This window comes from Mesoplodon mirus (genome assembly GCF_964341445.2).
Source record: "Mesoplodon mirus genome assembly, chromosome: 2".
Taxonomy (NCBI): domain Eukaryota; kingdom Metazoa; phylum Chordata; class Mammalia; order Artiodactyla; family Ziphiidae; genus Mesoplodon; species Mesoplodon mirus.
In genome coordinates this window covers 110,514,704-110,529,305 of record NC_138977.1, presented here as the reverse complement: position 1 = coordinate 110,529,305, position 14,602 = coordinate 110,514,704, and the positions used below count along the sequence as shown (strand labels likewise).

The following is a 14,602-nucleotide window of genomic DNA, read 5'->3' as shown; positions in this document are numbered from 1 at the left end:
ATTTAAATTTTTTAAAAAATTACTATTCTTAAGTACTGACCTAGGGTTAGTGAGACAAGTCAGTTAGAAGCTGCACCCAAGGTCTGAAATTGGTCAAACCGGACATTAAGCACACTTCAGAGCTGGACCCTTGGAGGACTGACCCCTTATTCTGCATCTCACCTTGACTTATGCCCAATTGTGCTACCCGACCTGGGGTTACATGTTATATAACCTGAAAGGCTAATACAATGAGTGACGAACACTCCCCACAGGGAAAGTTCAGCAATTTAAAAAGCACCCCCAGGGACTTCCGTGGTGGTGCAGTGGTTAAGAATCTGCTTGCCGATGCAGGGGACACGGGTTCAAGCCCTGGTCCGGGAAGATCCCACATGCCGCGGAGCAACTGAGCCCATGCACTGCAACTACTGAGCCTGTGCTCTAGAGCCCGTGAGCCACAACTACTGAGCCCACGTGCCGCAACTACTGAAGCCCATGCACCTAGAGCCCGTGCTCTGCAATAAGAGAAGCCACCACAGTGAGAAGCCTGCGCACTGCAACAAAGAATAGCCCCCGCCTGCCGCAGGTAGAGAAAGCCCATGTAAAGCAACGAAGACCCAAAACAGCCAAAAATAAATAAATAAATAAATTCAAAAAAAAAGAAAGTGGGAATTAAAAAGAAATAAAATAAACTCTTCTTGGATTTCTCAAAAAATAAAATAAAATAAAATAAAAAGCATCCCCAAGTTGAACCTCAGAGTCCCACAAAGAGATTGAAAAGCCAAAGTGATTTTCTTTCCCTAATCTCGTCGTAAGCTCAGGTATACTAATGGGAGCCTCACTCAATACTCAGTTAAGTATAGACTATTTTTTCAGAAACCTCGTTACTGATTACCTCCTTCAGGACTCCCAAGCCGTATGAATTCACCCCAAGCCTCTTATGGTCCCAAAGTTCCATAAGGCCAACCCAAAACTTAGTGACAGTGATATCACGTCTCGACTCAAAAATGAGAACCCCATGGGACACCTGCAAGCAGCGGCCTTTCCCAAGCGAAAGGGAAGCCCCACCATGCCATCCAGCCCTGCTATCTGCAGAATTGTGGATATGAAAACAAAATGGAAAAAAGGAGAGGACATTCTCTTGTGATGAATTTCACCAGGTTATCAGTCACTCCAAGCCATTTGCCCAGAGTCCACAACTCCCAAACCCAGATACGCATGCTCATTTCAGAGCAACTTATCCCCAGGGTTCTCAGGTTGGAGGGTGGTGTACAGAACACTCCCACTTTCCTGCAAAACTTAGAATCTTCTATGGCGGCATCTCTCTCACTTTCCCAAAACTCCCTTCTCCCTTTCCATCCTTAAAAATCTCTTGATCTCCTCCCTTCCATTTCTGAAAAATTTACTAAGAAAATCTTAAACATACAAGTGTAGAGAATAGTATAACAAACTCTCAGGCGTCTATCACCGAATTTAGGGAATCGACATGCTCCCCATCCTGTTCTCCTGTTTTCTCTATACCTACATCCACCTGCCCACCACCTGCCCCCTCAGTGAACCATTTTAAAGAGAACCCACAATACCATATCATTGCATCAGTAAGTATTTTATTTAGGAACTTCTAAAAGATACAGATCTTTTAGAAATATTTTTATTTACAGATAAACAATAGGATGAATGCATCTTACACATCAATAAAAAACAGAAAAAAAAAGGAAAATTAGAGAGATTTAGGAACTTCCATAAAGTCATGAGCCAGGCAAGAGCGAGTCTATCTATAACCTGCATCTTCTGTTGCTTGGAATTCTGTCCTTCTGCGGTTATACTCTGTGACCTCTCAGGCAACCCTATCTCTGATGGCTCTGCTGAGTAAGCGTTTGAACTCATGTTTAAGGACAAAGCTCCCCCAAGTAAATAATCTGCCTAAAGCCATGAGAAAGGTCTCACGGTAAACCTGGAATCTTCCCGGATGGATTTCCATCTCTGTAGCCTTCCCCAGCACCTTCATTCCATGGTCCTGGTATTTCTCATAGATCTGGGGCCCAGGTTCTAGGGGAAATGTCATTGGCTAAAATAAAAACCTTTTTTTAAAAAAAAAAAAAAAAGGAAACAGTTACAATACCATTATCACAGCTGGAAAAGAAATGAACAAGAATTCTTTAATACCAACTATCCAGGGGGTGTTGGATCCGTTTCTGCTTTGATCCAGGTGGCCCTGGTCTCTCGGGTACTCGACTGGGCTTGGAGAGAGGAAGCCTCTTTGCTTCTGAGAGCCCAGTCAGTCCCCCAACACACACCTAAACACACATATGAATGGGGCACCTCTCCAAACAACGTTCACAGGCTTCCTTTCCCTCCACTCTGAACCAACGCCTCCAACCCCACTCCTCGGCTCCCATCTCCCAACACATCTTCCTAAGGATTCTGTGGCAGCTGCCGATGACCACCGCTCCAGAATTCCTTAAGTCTGTGAGGCCTGCCTCATGGTGATACACCCACCCCGTTACCACGTTTCTTTTCCATCAAGTGGTTAAGATTGCACGATCTGGAGCCAGACGGTCTGGCCTTGCCACTTACTGCGTGATTCTGGGCAAGTTATTTAAACTTTACGTGTCTTGCTCAGTTGATAGTCCAACCGAGACAAAGAGCAACGGGAGGAGAGGCAGCCCGTCTCGAGGACAGCCGAGGGAGAACCCATCACCCCGCAGAGCTCCCCAGCACCCTGGTAACGCCCTTGGCTTCTGCAGAATGAAGCTCTACCCTCCTGTCCCCCTGAAACCTAGGATGGTGGGGAGGGGAGGTAAAGGGAGAGTAGGGGGAAAAAACTGTGACTGCAGAAACTGTGCCGCCTGAGCGTGCCTGGGTCTAAGCAACAGTCCTGGGATCCTTCCCGCAAGAGCAGCTGCCTCAGCTGCCTTGAGATTCCTGAGGGAGTCTCACCCTCAACCTTTTGTCCTCTGCCAAGTCCAGATCCAGCCTTGCTCAGAGCCTGCACCTGTGCTTGGGGTTTAAGCACCCTCAAGTAAATCACTTTCCCTACCATAACCACTGCCCTTGCAATGGGACATATAAACACCAGAGGCCTCTGATAGAGGAGACTCCCCTGACCTCTGGCCCACAGGTATCCTAGAACAAGCTCAAAAGCCTCAAGAGAGCTGATTGTTAAATTGCCAGGAATTTTGTGAGCTGGTTGTTAAACACAGATACTATTAAAAATTAAATTATTTAAGATAATTTACAAGATTGTATTGAAAATACAGGTGAAGGGACTTCCCTGGAGGTCCAGTGGTTAGGACTCCACGCTTCCACTGCAGGGGCCACGGGTTTGATCCCTGGAAGAACTAAGATCCCGCATGCCTCGCAGTGTGGCCAAAAAAACCCCACAGGTTTAAAAAAACACGTAGGTAACAAATACTCAAACCACCCCGCTTCCTAATTATTTGACTACATTTTACTATTACTATGCATTTAAGGTTATTTATATCTAATATATCTGTACGGTAGAAATACCATATACGGTGTTACTATTGCACCTCTCTCTCCAAGTTTAGTGACTTCACATTGGTGGCTTGAAATCAGTCACGGTGGGGAGTATTTACACCATGGACATCCATAAGCGATACAAACCAAGGTTTATTTTCCCAGAGGGCAGACACTTGTCAACAACCCTGTCTGACTCATCTCCTCTAGAGTTCTCCACCCATGGGTACATCCTCCTCTCAGCCTGCTGAAACCACGCTGTCTGTTGAATTTGGGGAGAACAAGGGGCAAAGTAGATGGCATCACAGCTAAGAGAATCCAGGAGCACTTTAATCCCATCCCAAATCTTGGCCAACCTTCCCTATGAGGCTCACAAGAAAGACTGATTTCCCGAAGTCCACTGCGCATCAACAAGCCACTTTTTTTTTTTTTTTTTTTTTTTAATATTTATTTATTTGGCTGCACCGGGTCTCAGTTGTGGCATGCACGCGGGACCTAGCTTCCTAACCAGGGATGGAACCTGGGCCCCCTGGATTGGGAGTGTGGAGTCTTAGCCCCTGGATCACCAGGGAAGTCCCCAAACCACTTTCTTATTAGCTGGACTTGTGCTGGGAGCTTCTGGTATAGGCCTCTTTCCAAACAGGGCTTCAGTTTTCACCCCTCACTTTCCTACCTTTGCCCCCTTCTCTCTTTTTCATGCACACACACAAGCTCTAGCCTTCACTTCTCAAGGAGCCTATACCAGGGGTCCACGAACTCAAAGCCCGCAGGGACCACACTGTAATAACTTGTGTGGTGGGCAGGGGGACCACCGTGGCTCTAGAGGGGCAGGTGTTCTCTGCTCCCCTGGCATAGTTACTGCTCAGCCCCTGTGGACCGAGCAATGGATGGCGAGGCCCTGCTGAGCTCTTATTTTTTAAGAGTAATAAGAAATCTGGATTTAAAAAAAAATAAAAGTCTCCCTCATTTCAAATCAAAAGGTATTTCAACTTTTCATAAATTTTAACTATGGGAAGCGACAGATAATGTTCACTAACCTTATTGCGGTCATCATTACACATTATGTATCAAATATTACATTACACCTTAAACTTACACCATGTTATATGTCAGTTATTTCTCAATAAGATGCGGGGGAAAAAGGAAAATAAAACACATTACATTTTTCCACCTTTGGGGAAAAAACGTTTTTCATGCATACTTAGGCCAAACCAAATGATGATGGGAGGTGTTTAGCCCCCAGGCCACCTGTAGCAGAGCTGATGCAATCCATCCCACCCTCGCCCCCGGCCCACCTGATTTCACTGTGAACACTCATGCACCCTGCCAGCACCCCTCATCAAACACAGAGTGACCATCATAGGGACACAAAACAGATCAGTGGCTGCCCCGTGGTGGTGGAAGGAGGTGACTGGATACAAAAGGGAATGAGGAAACTTCTGGGGGTGACGAAAATGATCTATAGATTAAAGAGAAAACTACTACTGGGTCTTGGGTGATGGTGTGGAAAGGGACAAAAGGACATTGTAGGAAGGTCATTTTAAGCATAGAGTATGGTTCTGGGACTTCGCTGGTGGTGCAGTGGTTAAGGATTCGCCTGCCGATGCAGGGGACATGGGTTCGAGCCCTGGTCCGGGAAGATCCCATGTGCCGTGGAGCAACTAAGCCCGTGCGCCACAACTACTGAGCCTGCGCTCTAGAGCCCGTGTGCCACAACTACTGAAGCCCACGTGCCTAGAGCCTGTGCTCCGCAATGAGAAGCCACCACAATGAGAAGCCCGTGCACCGCAACGAAGAGTTGCCCCTGTTCACCACAACTAGAGAAAGCCTGCATGCAGCAATGAAGACCCAATGCAGCCAAAAATAAATGAATTTATTTTTTTTAAAAAAAGCATAGAGTATGGTTCTGTTGTCTTGAGAAACAGGGTCATCTGCTTAGGCTTTGGCTTCGGCAAATGGCACTAATTCATTTCTATGTTCTTTAGACCATCCATGAGGAGTTGGTAAACACAAGATTCTGCAGAAGACTGAGAACACCCTGTAAGCTGAACTCTGGTTCTTAAATACCTGTGAAAACCCTTAAATAGATTAAAATATGGTTCTCCTTAAGAAGAAAGCATTGCCGTGTTTTACAGAGGGTTCTGTATGTTCATTTTCAGTGTTCTTTTTGGAGGGAGGAGGGGGTACTGTGGTCTTCCATGACTTGTTTGTAACTGACAGATTTTGCCTCAATAAAGGATCCTTCTTTAATTAAGTACATCTTTGACTATTTACCATGGTCCCAAGCAAACATGCCTGTACATGATTATAATAAAATTGTGGGAATCCCAGCACCTCGAAGGAGGGCGATGGGCATGGGGAGAGTGAGGAACAGACACTTTCGGTTGACGGGGCCTGTCCAGTACTTTAAGCCACATCACACAAGCATCTGCCTATTCTGGGACAACTCTGACCACAAGGTCTGGGACAGTGGTACCTGAATTAGTGTCTACAAGGTGATCTGATGAAGAAGCTTGGTCCAAATAATTGGTGTCAACAGAATCCCATGGTTATTTTGGGGCTGGTGTATGTTTTTTAAAAACTTGTCATCACTGATGTACATTTTCTCCCATGAATATGTGTTGTACATATGCATGTCCCTGCATCCTGATTATTAAGCCATGGGAGTTTGTAAATATACATTCCACTCAGATATAACGTTACTTCTGAGTTTCAAAACATGACCATTTCAGAACTATGGTATCGATACCTCCATTCCCAGACACAGGGTTTTCAAAACTGCAGATTAAGTGCTAAACAAACGAACAAACAAAACTATGGGGCAGCCACTCTTGGCTTTGTTGTCTCAGGGTTTCCAGGAAGCCTCACACACAACAGAGAAAATTCAAATGCGGGAGTCATTCTCCCCGGGGTCACCTTCAACCCCTAGAGGAAGGAGTAGGTGCATTGGACAGCATTCCTGTCCTCTGGTGGGATAATACTGAGGCACGTTCTCAGTTCTTCCTCGGGGACACCCAGTGGGACGGAATTCCAGTTGCCCCCCAGTGCTAACGGGCTCATCCGCGCACCCTTCACTGGCCTCACCTTCTCCACGTTCTCATTCCGCTTTCTGAACTCCCCTTCCAAGGAAGCTCCCTGCACCCAAGTCCCCGTCTCAGTTTGCTTTCAGGGAACCCAAACAGTCACCACTTGTGTCATGCTCGGACCTGCAGGTTTCCACACATGCTATTCCCTCTGTCCCAAACACTCTTCGCCCAATTTCCACCTGTTCTTCAAGAATGTGCTTAGAGATCGACTCCTCTGGAAATCCTCTCTGACCCTCCCTCTCTTCTAATGCCATGGGTCCCACTGCGCTGCTGCCCTGCTCACAGCACCCACCACACTGGGAAATGCCAAAAGGGAAGGAAGTCGGTATTCATGCCTCCTCTCCCCCCACCCGCCCCATCCCCTGAATTCCCAGCACCGCACACGACGGCTGGCGTGAGCAGTATTTTTAGAACAGCTGTAGAGTGAATGAAATGATACTCGTAGTTAAGAAGCAACACTATGAAGACTCTTACACTCCCATGTTTTAACAATGTTCACTGGATCCCAACCACCCCATTTGTAACAGAGAAGAACAAACGTGACAGCGTATTACGTCTATTCCTTTAGCTCTAACCCCTGTGCTCTGTGGCCTGTACTCAGTTGTGCTGGCTCTGCACCTCTGGAAAAGAATGTTGCCCACAGCCTGAAATACACAGGAGGACTCTCAAGGCTCTGACCTTCAGAGATGCAAAGTTGCAGAACAGAGAATAACATCTGTCTGGTTGGAGGTGCACAGGGAACACAGTGGCCAGATCTATGCGGACCGCTGTAAGAACAAAGCATCCCAGCGCCACAAAGCCTGCACCAACCAACCTCCATCCCGCCCCACCCCCCGTCCCTTTTTAGTATAAAAGAAGCCTGAATTCTATCCCTGGTAAGATGGTACTTTGGGACACTAGTCCACCACCTTCTCAGTTGGCTGGCTTTTCAAATAAAGTCGCTGTTCCTTGCTCCAACTCATCTCTCGATGTAACGGCCTGTCATCTGGTGAGCAGTGCGAGCTTGGACTCCGTAATACATTCTCATTCTTATCTTGTAGGTAAGGAAACCAAAGCCCATAAAACTGGACTTAGGCCAGACCTGAACCCACAGGACACTTTCTACTGTACTTGGGTACCTTAAATCTGAGGCTTCGTGCTCAACATTAAAGTAACAAATAGCAGTAGTCAGTCAGTTCCCCAGGTTAATAATTTCCCAATAGCATTTCACCAGGACCCAGACAAAGCTATCCCTGGGGAGATGCGGTGGGAGAAAAGTAGGTTAAGGGGGCTTAACTTGAATTTCAGCAGTTGCCTTTCAAAGGAACACTTAAAGAGCACAAATACGAATCCACAAAAGACTTTTTTGTTGCTTTACGTATTTCATATACTGTATTTTCTGTCTCTAGAAGTTCAACTGGAGGCTTTTTTATGTTTCATTTTCCTTATCACGCTCATGTATTCTTCTGCCTTCTAGAATGCACGAAGAATGTTTATAATGGCTGTTTTCACATCCTTGTCTACCAATCCTATCATCTTGTTTCACTTCTGAGTCTGGCTTTTCCTTTTCTTGATTTTTAAGATGAAAAATTTTCAGATTAATTACTAAGCTCTCTTTTTGGGATAATTAGTAATCTTGAAAGTTGCACTCAATCATTAGTAGGGTATCAGAAAATACGATCTTTAGAAAAAGATCTAAATACATTTAGTTCAAAAGGATTCAATGTAATATGGAAATGGGGGTGATGTGAAAGATAGAAAAAAAAACTTTAAAGGACAGAAATTCAACATCTCGTGTTGACAGAAACATTAGACACACACCATATTTACCATGCACTGACGTCTTCCTGTTTCTAAAGAGAATGTTTAAAAGTTTGGGCCTGAATTAGACATTAGTGAATACAATTGAATTTCCCCAAGTATTTTTTAATTTAAATAGCCCATACGTTAAAACAAGGACCCAGATTTACCTACAGAGTTTTATGTAAACACAAAAGAAGTTTCTAAACCAACAGTTTCAATCTTAGAAGCACCACGTGGACACGCAGCCTCTAAAAGGTGTTAAAAGAAAAAAGTGTACATATAGCTTAAACTTTATAACTTACATGTTGTTAAAGCACTTCATTTTGAATCTCATTTTCTTCAAATTCTACATGAAATAAAAATGGCTATCTCCACTATATAGATAGAAAACTGAAGCTGGCAGATGCAGCCAAGTCCTAAATTCAGAGGTCCTGGGTAATTTCTTGGTCAACATTTTCATCAAGTTACAACGAAAACCTCGCTGTCATGAGAACAGAGGCATTTTGAGATTTTGGTCAATTCACCAAAGGACGAATCAAATTAAAAACTCTTTTCATTAACTAATAGTTAATATGAGATCTTGCTTAAGCCAGAGTGAGTCAAGACTCACTCAAGGTTTAGTTAGCTCTTTTTAATATGGAAAAGGACCTAGATTTAAACAGTTCACACTCCTAAGACGATATCACAACTGTGTTCTTGAAGACTATGCTCCTAGGGCAGGATCCTAAGTCTGTGCTTTTCCCCTACAGAACGTGGACTAATTGCTAGGGGCTTCCTAAAATGCAAGGTGTATAAAACATCACCCCAAATATTCATTCTACCTTTCTACCTAAAGGAATGGACATGGAAAGGACTTGTGTCTTATTGTATATGTGAAGGTCTGTACTAGAGGGTTTCATCTTGATTTTCTCATCTTAGCAAGGCATACAGTATTGTTATTTTACAGGTAAGAAACTTGAGTTCCAGGGAGGTTAAGTAACTGAGCCAGTGAAGGAACTGGTACTCGAACATAGAACCCATTCTGAAGCCATGCTTCCTATACGAAGGAAGAAAAAACCATACAAACAGACTTAAAAATTTAAGAATAAGCTAATATACTGAATGTAATTTCCAAAGCCTGACTATATATGTGCGTGTATATACATATATCTAATTGTTTATACGTAACATTTTGGGAATGAGTGTGGTTTTCCTTTCCTTTTCATAATCTCCTAGGTTTATGGTTTTCAAGTGAAATACAACACAGATATGGAACAGTGCGCAGATCATAAACGCATAGCTCAACGAATTTTCAAAAACTCAATACATCCAGGTAACCAGCATCCTGATTAAGAAACAGAGCAGTACCAATCCCTTTTGTGTCCTCATCTTAAGTTCACTTTCTAAGGCAGCCTTTAGTATTCAGAATCTAAGCTGGATGTCTATCAGAAATCACAGGCAAACAATGTTCATTTTCCGACTCAAAGACCAGAAAGAAAGAGAGAGCGTATAAAGCTCAAGAGGTTCATTTTAAAAAATTATCTTTATTTAGGTTTCTGATTCAGCACATGTATCAAAGACTAATGAACATAAAGAAGTAAATAAGACATTAATTGGAAGTCTTACATCTCTCTAAACTCTGACCAAGAATGTCAAGATTGCCACTATTACCAGAACTCCAACCTAGTCACGCTGTAGACAAGCTATCATGACCAACGTACAGTGTGCACAGATACGCAGAGGCCAAAGACATGCGAGCACTTGGCTCTCCTCTCTTCCTTGTTGATGTCTTTCCATGGGACAGTCCACTTTTGCTGTCCATGCCTAGTTCCAACGAAAGTCCAAAGAAGGCTCAGGGTCAACCTGACCCAACGCTCTGCTGGGGAATGCATTCTCCAACTGTTGTGCCTGCAACTTTGTTTCTGCCAGGATGAAGTTCAGATCGAGATGTACAATACAATCTAGATGACGGTGCAGACTAAGTGAAGAACTAAAGTTGAGCAGTAACCCGAGTTAAGGCATGAATGCACACACGTGTGCACACACACAGCACCCACGCTATCATGAACATAGGATTCCTTCCATTGCCTAGCAAGAGGCAACCAGGGCTCAGCAGTTAACCACAACTGCTGAGCATACTGAAGCATGCCCCCCATAATTTTATGCTAACAGCTGTGTGTGTATGTTTTATCAAAAAAAAAATTAAAGAGAAAAAGGAAAAAAGAAAACTAAAAACCCCAAAAACAACAAGAAAAAAAAAAAAAAAAACCAAAACCTAAAAACCCCTTAATCTCTTACAATGGCTCTTGAGCATGGAACTCACGTAGCAGCGTCAATGGCTGGATCTTTACTAATTTGGAAATAAAAGGTTGTTTTACTATGTATTTCTTTGGTAGTCATCACTACAAAGTTTTCAGTGTTGGTTACCTATAAGACAAGTACTAGATAGAAGATCAAGTTACGCAGAAATATTTCTTCTGTACTGATAAGATAAAAATAGTGAGCTCTCCAAGCACAAGCGACTATGCTTTTTCTTGCCTTATTGGGCATCCTCTACAAGCAAGGCTTCGTGCAGGAAAAGTTTGTGTCTACCTAACAAAGGGCAATACATATTCTATCTTCCTACAATTGAACACTGAAGGAAAATTCACATTATCCGTTATTTCTGGTCAAATCAGTTAGAAGCCGATTACAAAGGGGCAGCAAGCACTTGGTGTCAAAGCCACATTCTGGTCACACATTCATTCCATGGTTGTGGTCAGTCTCTCAGGAGCTCAGAATTTAAAACTCCTTTCAATTAACAAAGGAGCAAGTTAAATCAAATCTTAAATACTTCCACCATCTGCCAAATCTCTAGAAGTCTGTCTAGAATGCCAGCATGCTGGATGAGAGAGAACAGTTCAGAGCCCAGAGAGGCCTCAGGTGTTAGGGAAAGTAATTTGGTTTTGTATAAAAGGCATGGTCATCTGGCGAAGAGTACTTATCCTACGAGCAGCACAGTGGTAGCCAAGGGTCTCTGTCAGCAAGACAGGAAAATGAAGCTACTGAACCTGCTGTGGCTCCCACCTGCCTTCCAAGGCCTCTGGGGCCTCTGGGAGTCAGTCCGGGGTTGCCCTGGGCGGGTGGGCAACAGGAATAGCAGGAACCAAGTTCAGCCCCCACGAGAAGTGCCCCAGATAAGTCGGCTTCTCGTGGCCTTGGGGTTGGAATCTTCGGGGTCCCTGGGGGCTAAACTTTTGCCAAGGAGCTGCCCTAGCAGGTACTGCCCAAGTGTGACAGGCTCCACACGGGGTCATAAAACACTCAAACAGGACATGAAACAGCATCATTTTAAAAGAGTAGTGTTTGTTCTATCAATCCAGAATGTCCACCGGGAGAGGCAACTAAATTTATGGTGAAAAAGTGCTGTTTGAAGGAGCTGTGTTTTATTTTGCAATGAAATGACTAGTCTAAGGAAACCGGCGCTACATTTCTGTAGAAGTCTGGATGTCAAGAACCTGTCTCCAAAAGGCATTTATCAGAACACTGTCTGCTCACTCCAAGTGCTTTTTTCAGTCACCACAGGGCAATGTTTTGACTTTTGTGTTTTCATGAGGTCACTAAATTGCTAGCAAGTGGAGGGAAGATGATTTATTACATTTTGGACTTTCTTGCTTGAGCGCAAGACACTATCCAACAGCACTGGAATCTATAGTCTCACAGAAGATTCTTGTAAACATATACCATTTCTCCTATAAGAAAAACTGAGAACTGTACGATGCGGGCAATATTTGTTCGCCTGCTGTCAGAATTCCTCAAAATGGCCAGGTGCCAGGAGGGACGGTGAGCCATTGGTGAAATCCCCGGGTTGGACAAGACCCCATCTGACTGAATTAAAAACCTCAAGCCTCAATAATTAAATGCCAAACTTCTTCCCCATATTTGAAAACTGTACTATGATTATGTATATTACACATTATAAATAAAATTTATAGAGACCTACGATTTCTTTGAAATGATTGAGGAGTGACACTCAGTCTGGAGGTGGAAACTGAAAGAGCCAAAAAAAAAAAAATCCTATTGTTGCTTTTACTCTCAAGTTCTTAAGATGCTAGTCAAACACTATTAGCCAGCGAGACCTTTTCTCATTCTGTAACTCTTAAATATGCATTCAAAGGCAAAAATGGAGGCTTCTCTACTGTACAATATTAAATATCTACAATGTCGTGGTTCCTTATGGTTAGGGGTGTGTTCAATAAAGAGCTAGCTATTAGAGATGGCCGTCACAAACATGGACTCTTAAAAATTACGGATAAATTAATTTTCAGTTCTCTGATTATATCCAACAGATACACATTCTCATCATAAAATATACATTCTCTAGTAAGTTATTTTTGTCCACAGCATATATAAATATGCAAACACAGGTGGTAAGAATCACTTTACTACCAAAGTACAAAACAGTAACTGCTGAAAAGCCAAAATAAAGGTGTTGCAAGTGTTAAGAAAAGACTCACAGCGTTCCACTTTAAAGTGAAACCAAACGATTTATTTGTGCTAAATGAATGGAAATGACGCATTCAGGATATACTTCTTTGTACACTGCGCTTGCTTTTACTGGGCGAACTAAGCAGTCCTCAACGCTAATGTGCTACTTTCCTCTACGCCTCTTTCCTGCCAGCAATAAAGTATTTTGGCCATTGTGCCAAGATGTTCCTATAATGTTCATTTCACATAGTATTTTCTCATAGTACTCTGCACCTTTAAAATATCTGTTCGAACTCTATTTTAGGGGGACGCAAGTAAAGAATGTAAAGGGAAATTAGCTGTTTCTGTCACCATCACATTGCCTTCTGCAGCAGAAATCACACAGCACATTCTAATCAGCCATCGCAACCACTGGCGGGTAGGACAACAGTTATCGACTCACGTGAGAGGGCCAGTTTGGGTAGGGTAACATCAAGGATAAAGAAAGACTCACACCCGGATATATGATAATTATCTATCCCATGTATGTGGAAAAGGTACAGCCATGTGATCCAATACTTCAGGAGATCTGTTTTACAAGAGACATGGATGTTGAGATATACTGAAAATAACCCATACAAAGTGTATCCGTAGAAAGCTCTATTAAACATTGTCTTGGGCACTGATGCATCCAACTTCCCATTCTATAGTGAGAGCTAGATTTTCAAAGGTCTGAATTGTAGTGCTGAATTACTGGTATGCTTGGTAAACACTATTCTAATGGGGGGGGGTAATAACAGCTCAGTAATTTTCTGCAAATTCATGGGAAAAAAATATAAAAAAGATATCCCTTTTTATTTTACAAACCTAAAAGCCAGGAAAATGAAGCTCTGGGGCCAAGCAAAAAAATTGCACACCGCTGCTGAACTACCAAATAGTCGAATAGCCGATGTCCCAGCCAGGGAATGGACGCACATGAAGATTCAAGTAAAACACCGATGGAGAAAGTCGTCTGTTTAGTGTTGTAGACCCACAACACTGGCTGCGTTTCCGACACACATTTACAACACAATGAATAGTGAAGCCTAGATAACCTCAGTGCAAATAAGTCAGATCCGAATATGCCAGGGAAGGAAGCCTGTGGCGTCTTGAGTCGACGGCTCCACTGCACGAACGAGTCCCAACGTGAGGTTCGGACTGCGCACATGCATTAAGGCTGGGAGGAGGGGTGCACCGAATGTTGCGAGGGGGCGGGCTGCAAGGTGGCTGCCGAGGGGACCGCGGGCTGCATGGGTGGCGGAGGTGGAGGTGGCGGAGGCTGGACGGGGGTCTGTGTGTTGGGAGATGGAGGCGGCGTGGGCCGTTTGAATTTGTCAGGGCTGTTGCTCCTCCGCGGTGAAGGCCTCTGTAGACAGGACAGGAACAGCAGGTCAGAGCAGGCACAGACGGCTCATCCCTAACCCAGTGTGACTCGGAGCCCAGGCTGCCCCAAAGCGGACCAACAGAGACCAAACACCAGCGAGGTCCTTGTCCATCCTTACTGGTTTCTGAACCCATCAGGAAAACTTCAACAAGGTAGAGTTTACGACATCTATGAAAAAGCTACGCAAAATCCCTATGAAACGTGCATCGACCGAATGACTGGACTTCCACCCTTCCATGAGACAGTCCTAAAATTAAAAAACAGCTGTTACGTCCTCCCCTTAAATCTTTTCTGTTCATTGTGTGTCTCCAGTTCCTTCTGTCCCTCAAACAAGTTGTCAATATCATGAAAGCTACAGCTCAACCACAAACGTTCCTGCTTTAATGTAAAGCTCATCAAACCAGCAAAACAGATTCAGAAATATCTT

At 43.8% G+C, this 14,602-nt stretch overlaps 1 protein-coding gene across 2 annotated transcripts in view; it reads right to left on the bottom strand.

The window, feature by feature from the left end:
• Nucleotides 1-1,586: 1,586 nt before the first annotated feature.
• Nucleotides 1,587-14,602, bottom strand: part of CCDC6 (coiled-coil domain containing 6) — a 119,246-nt gene continuing 106,230 nt past the window's right edge. The window contains exon 9 of one of the 2 annotated variants that reach the window (XM_082606646.1): nt 1,587-2,060. In XM_082606646.1, the coding sequence (XP_082462772.1) occupies nt 2,007-2,060 (54 nt within the window). In that variant the 3' untranslated portion in view covers nt 1,587-2,006. Of the gene's footprint in view, nt 2,061-7,413; nt 14,158-14,602 lie in introns of those variants that run through there. The other variant, XM_082606645.1, reaches the window with a different exon arrangement.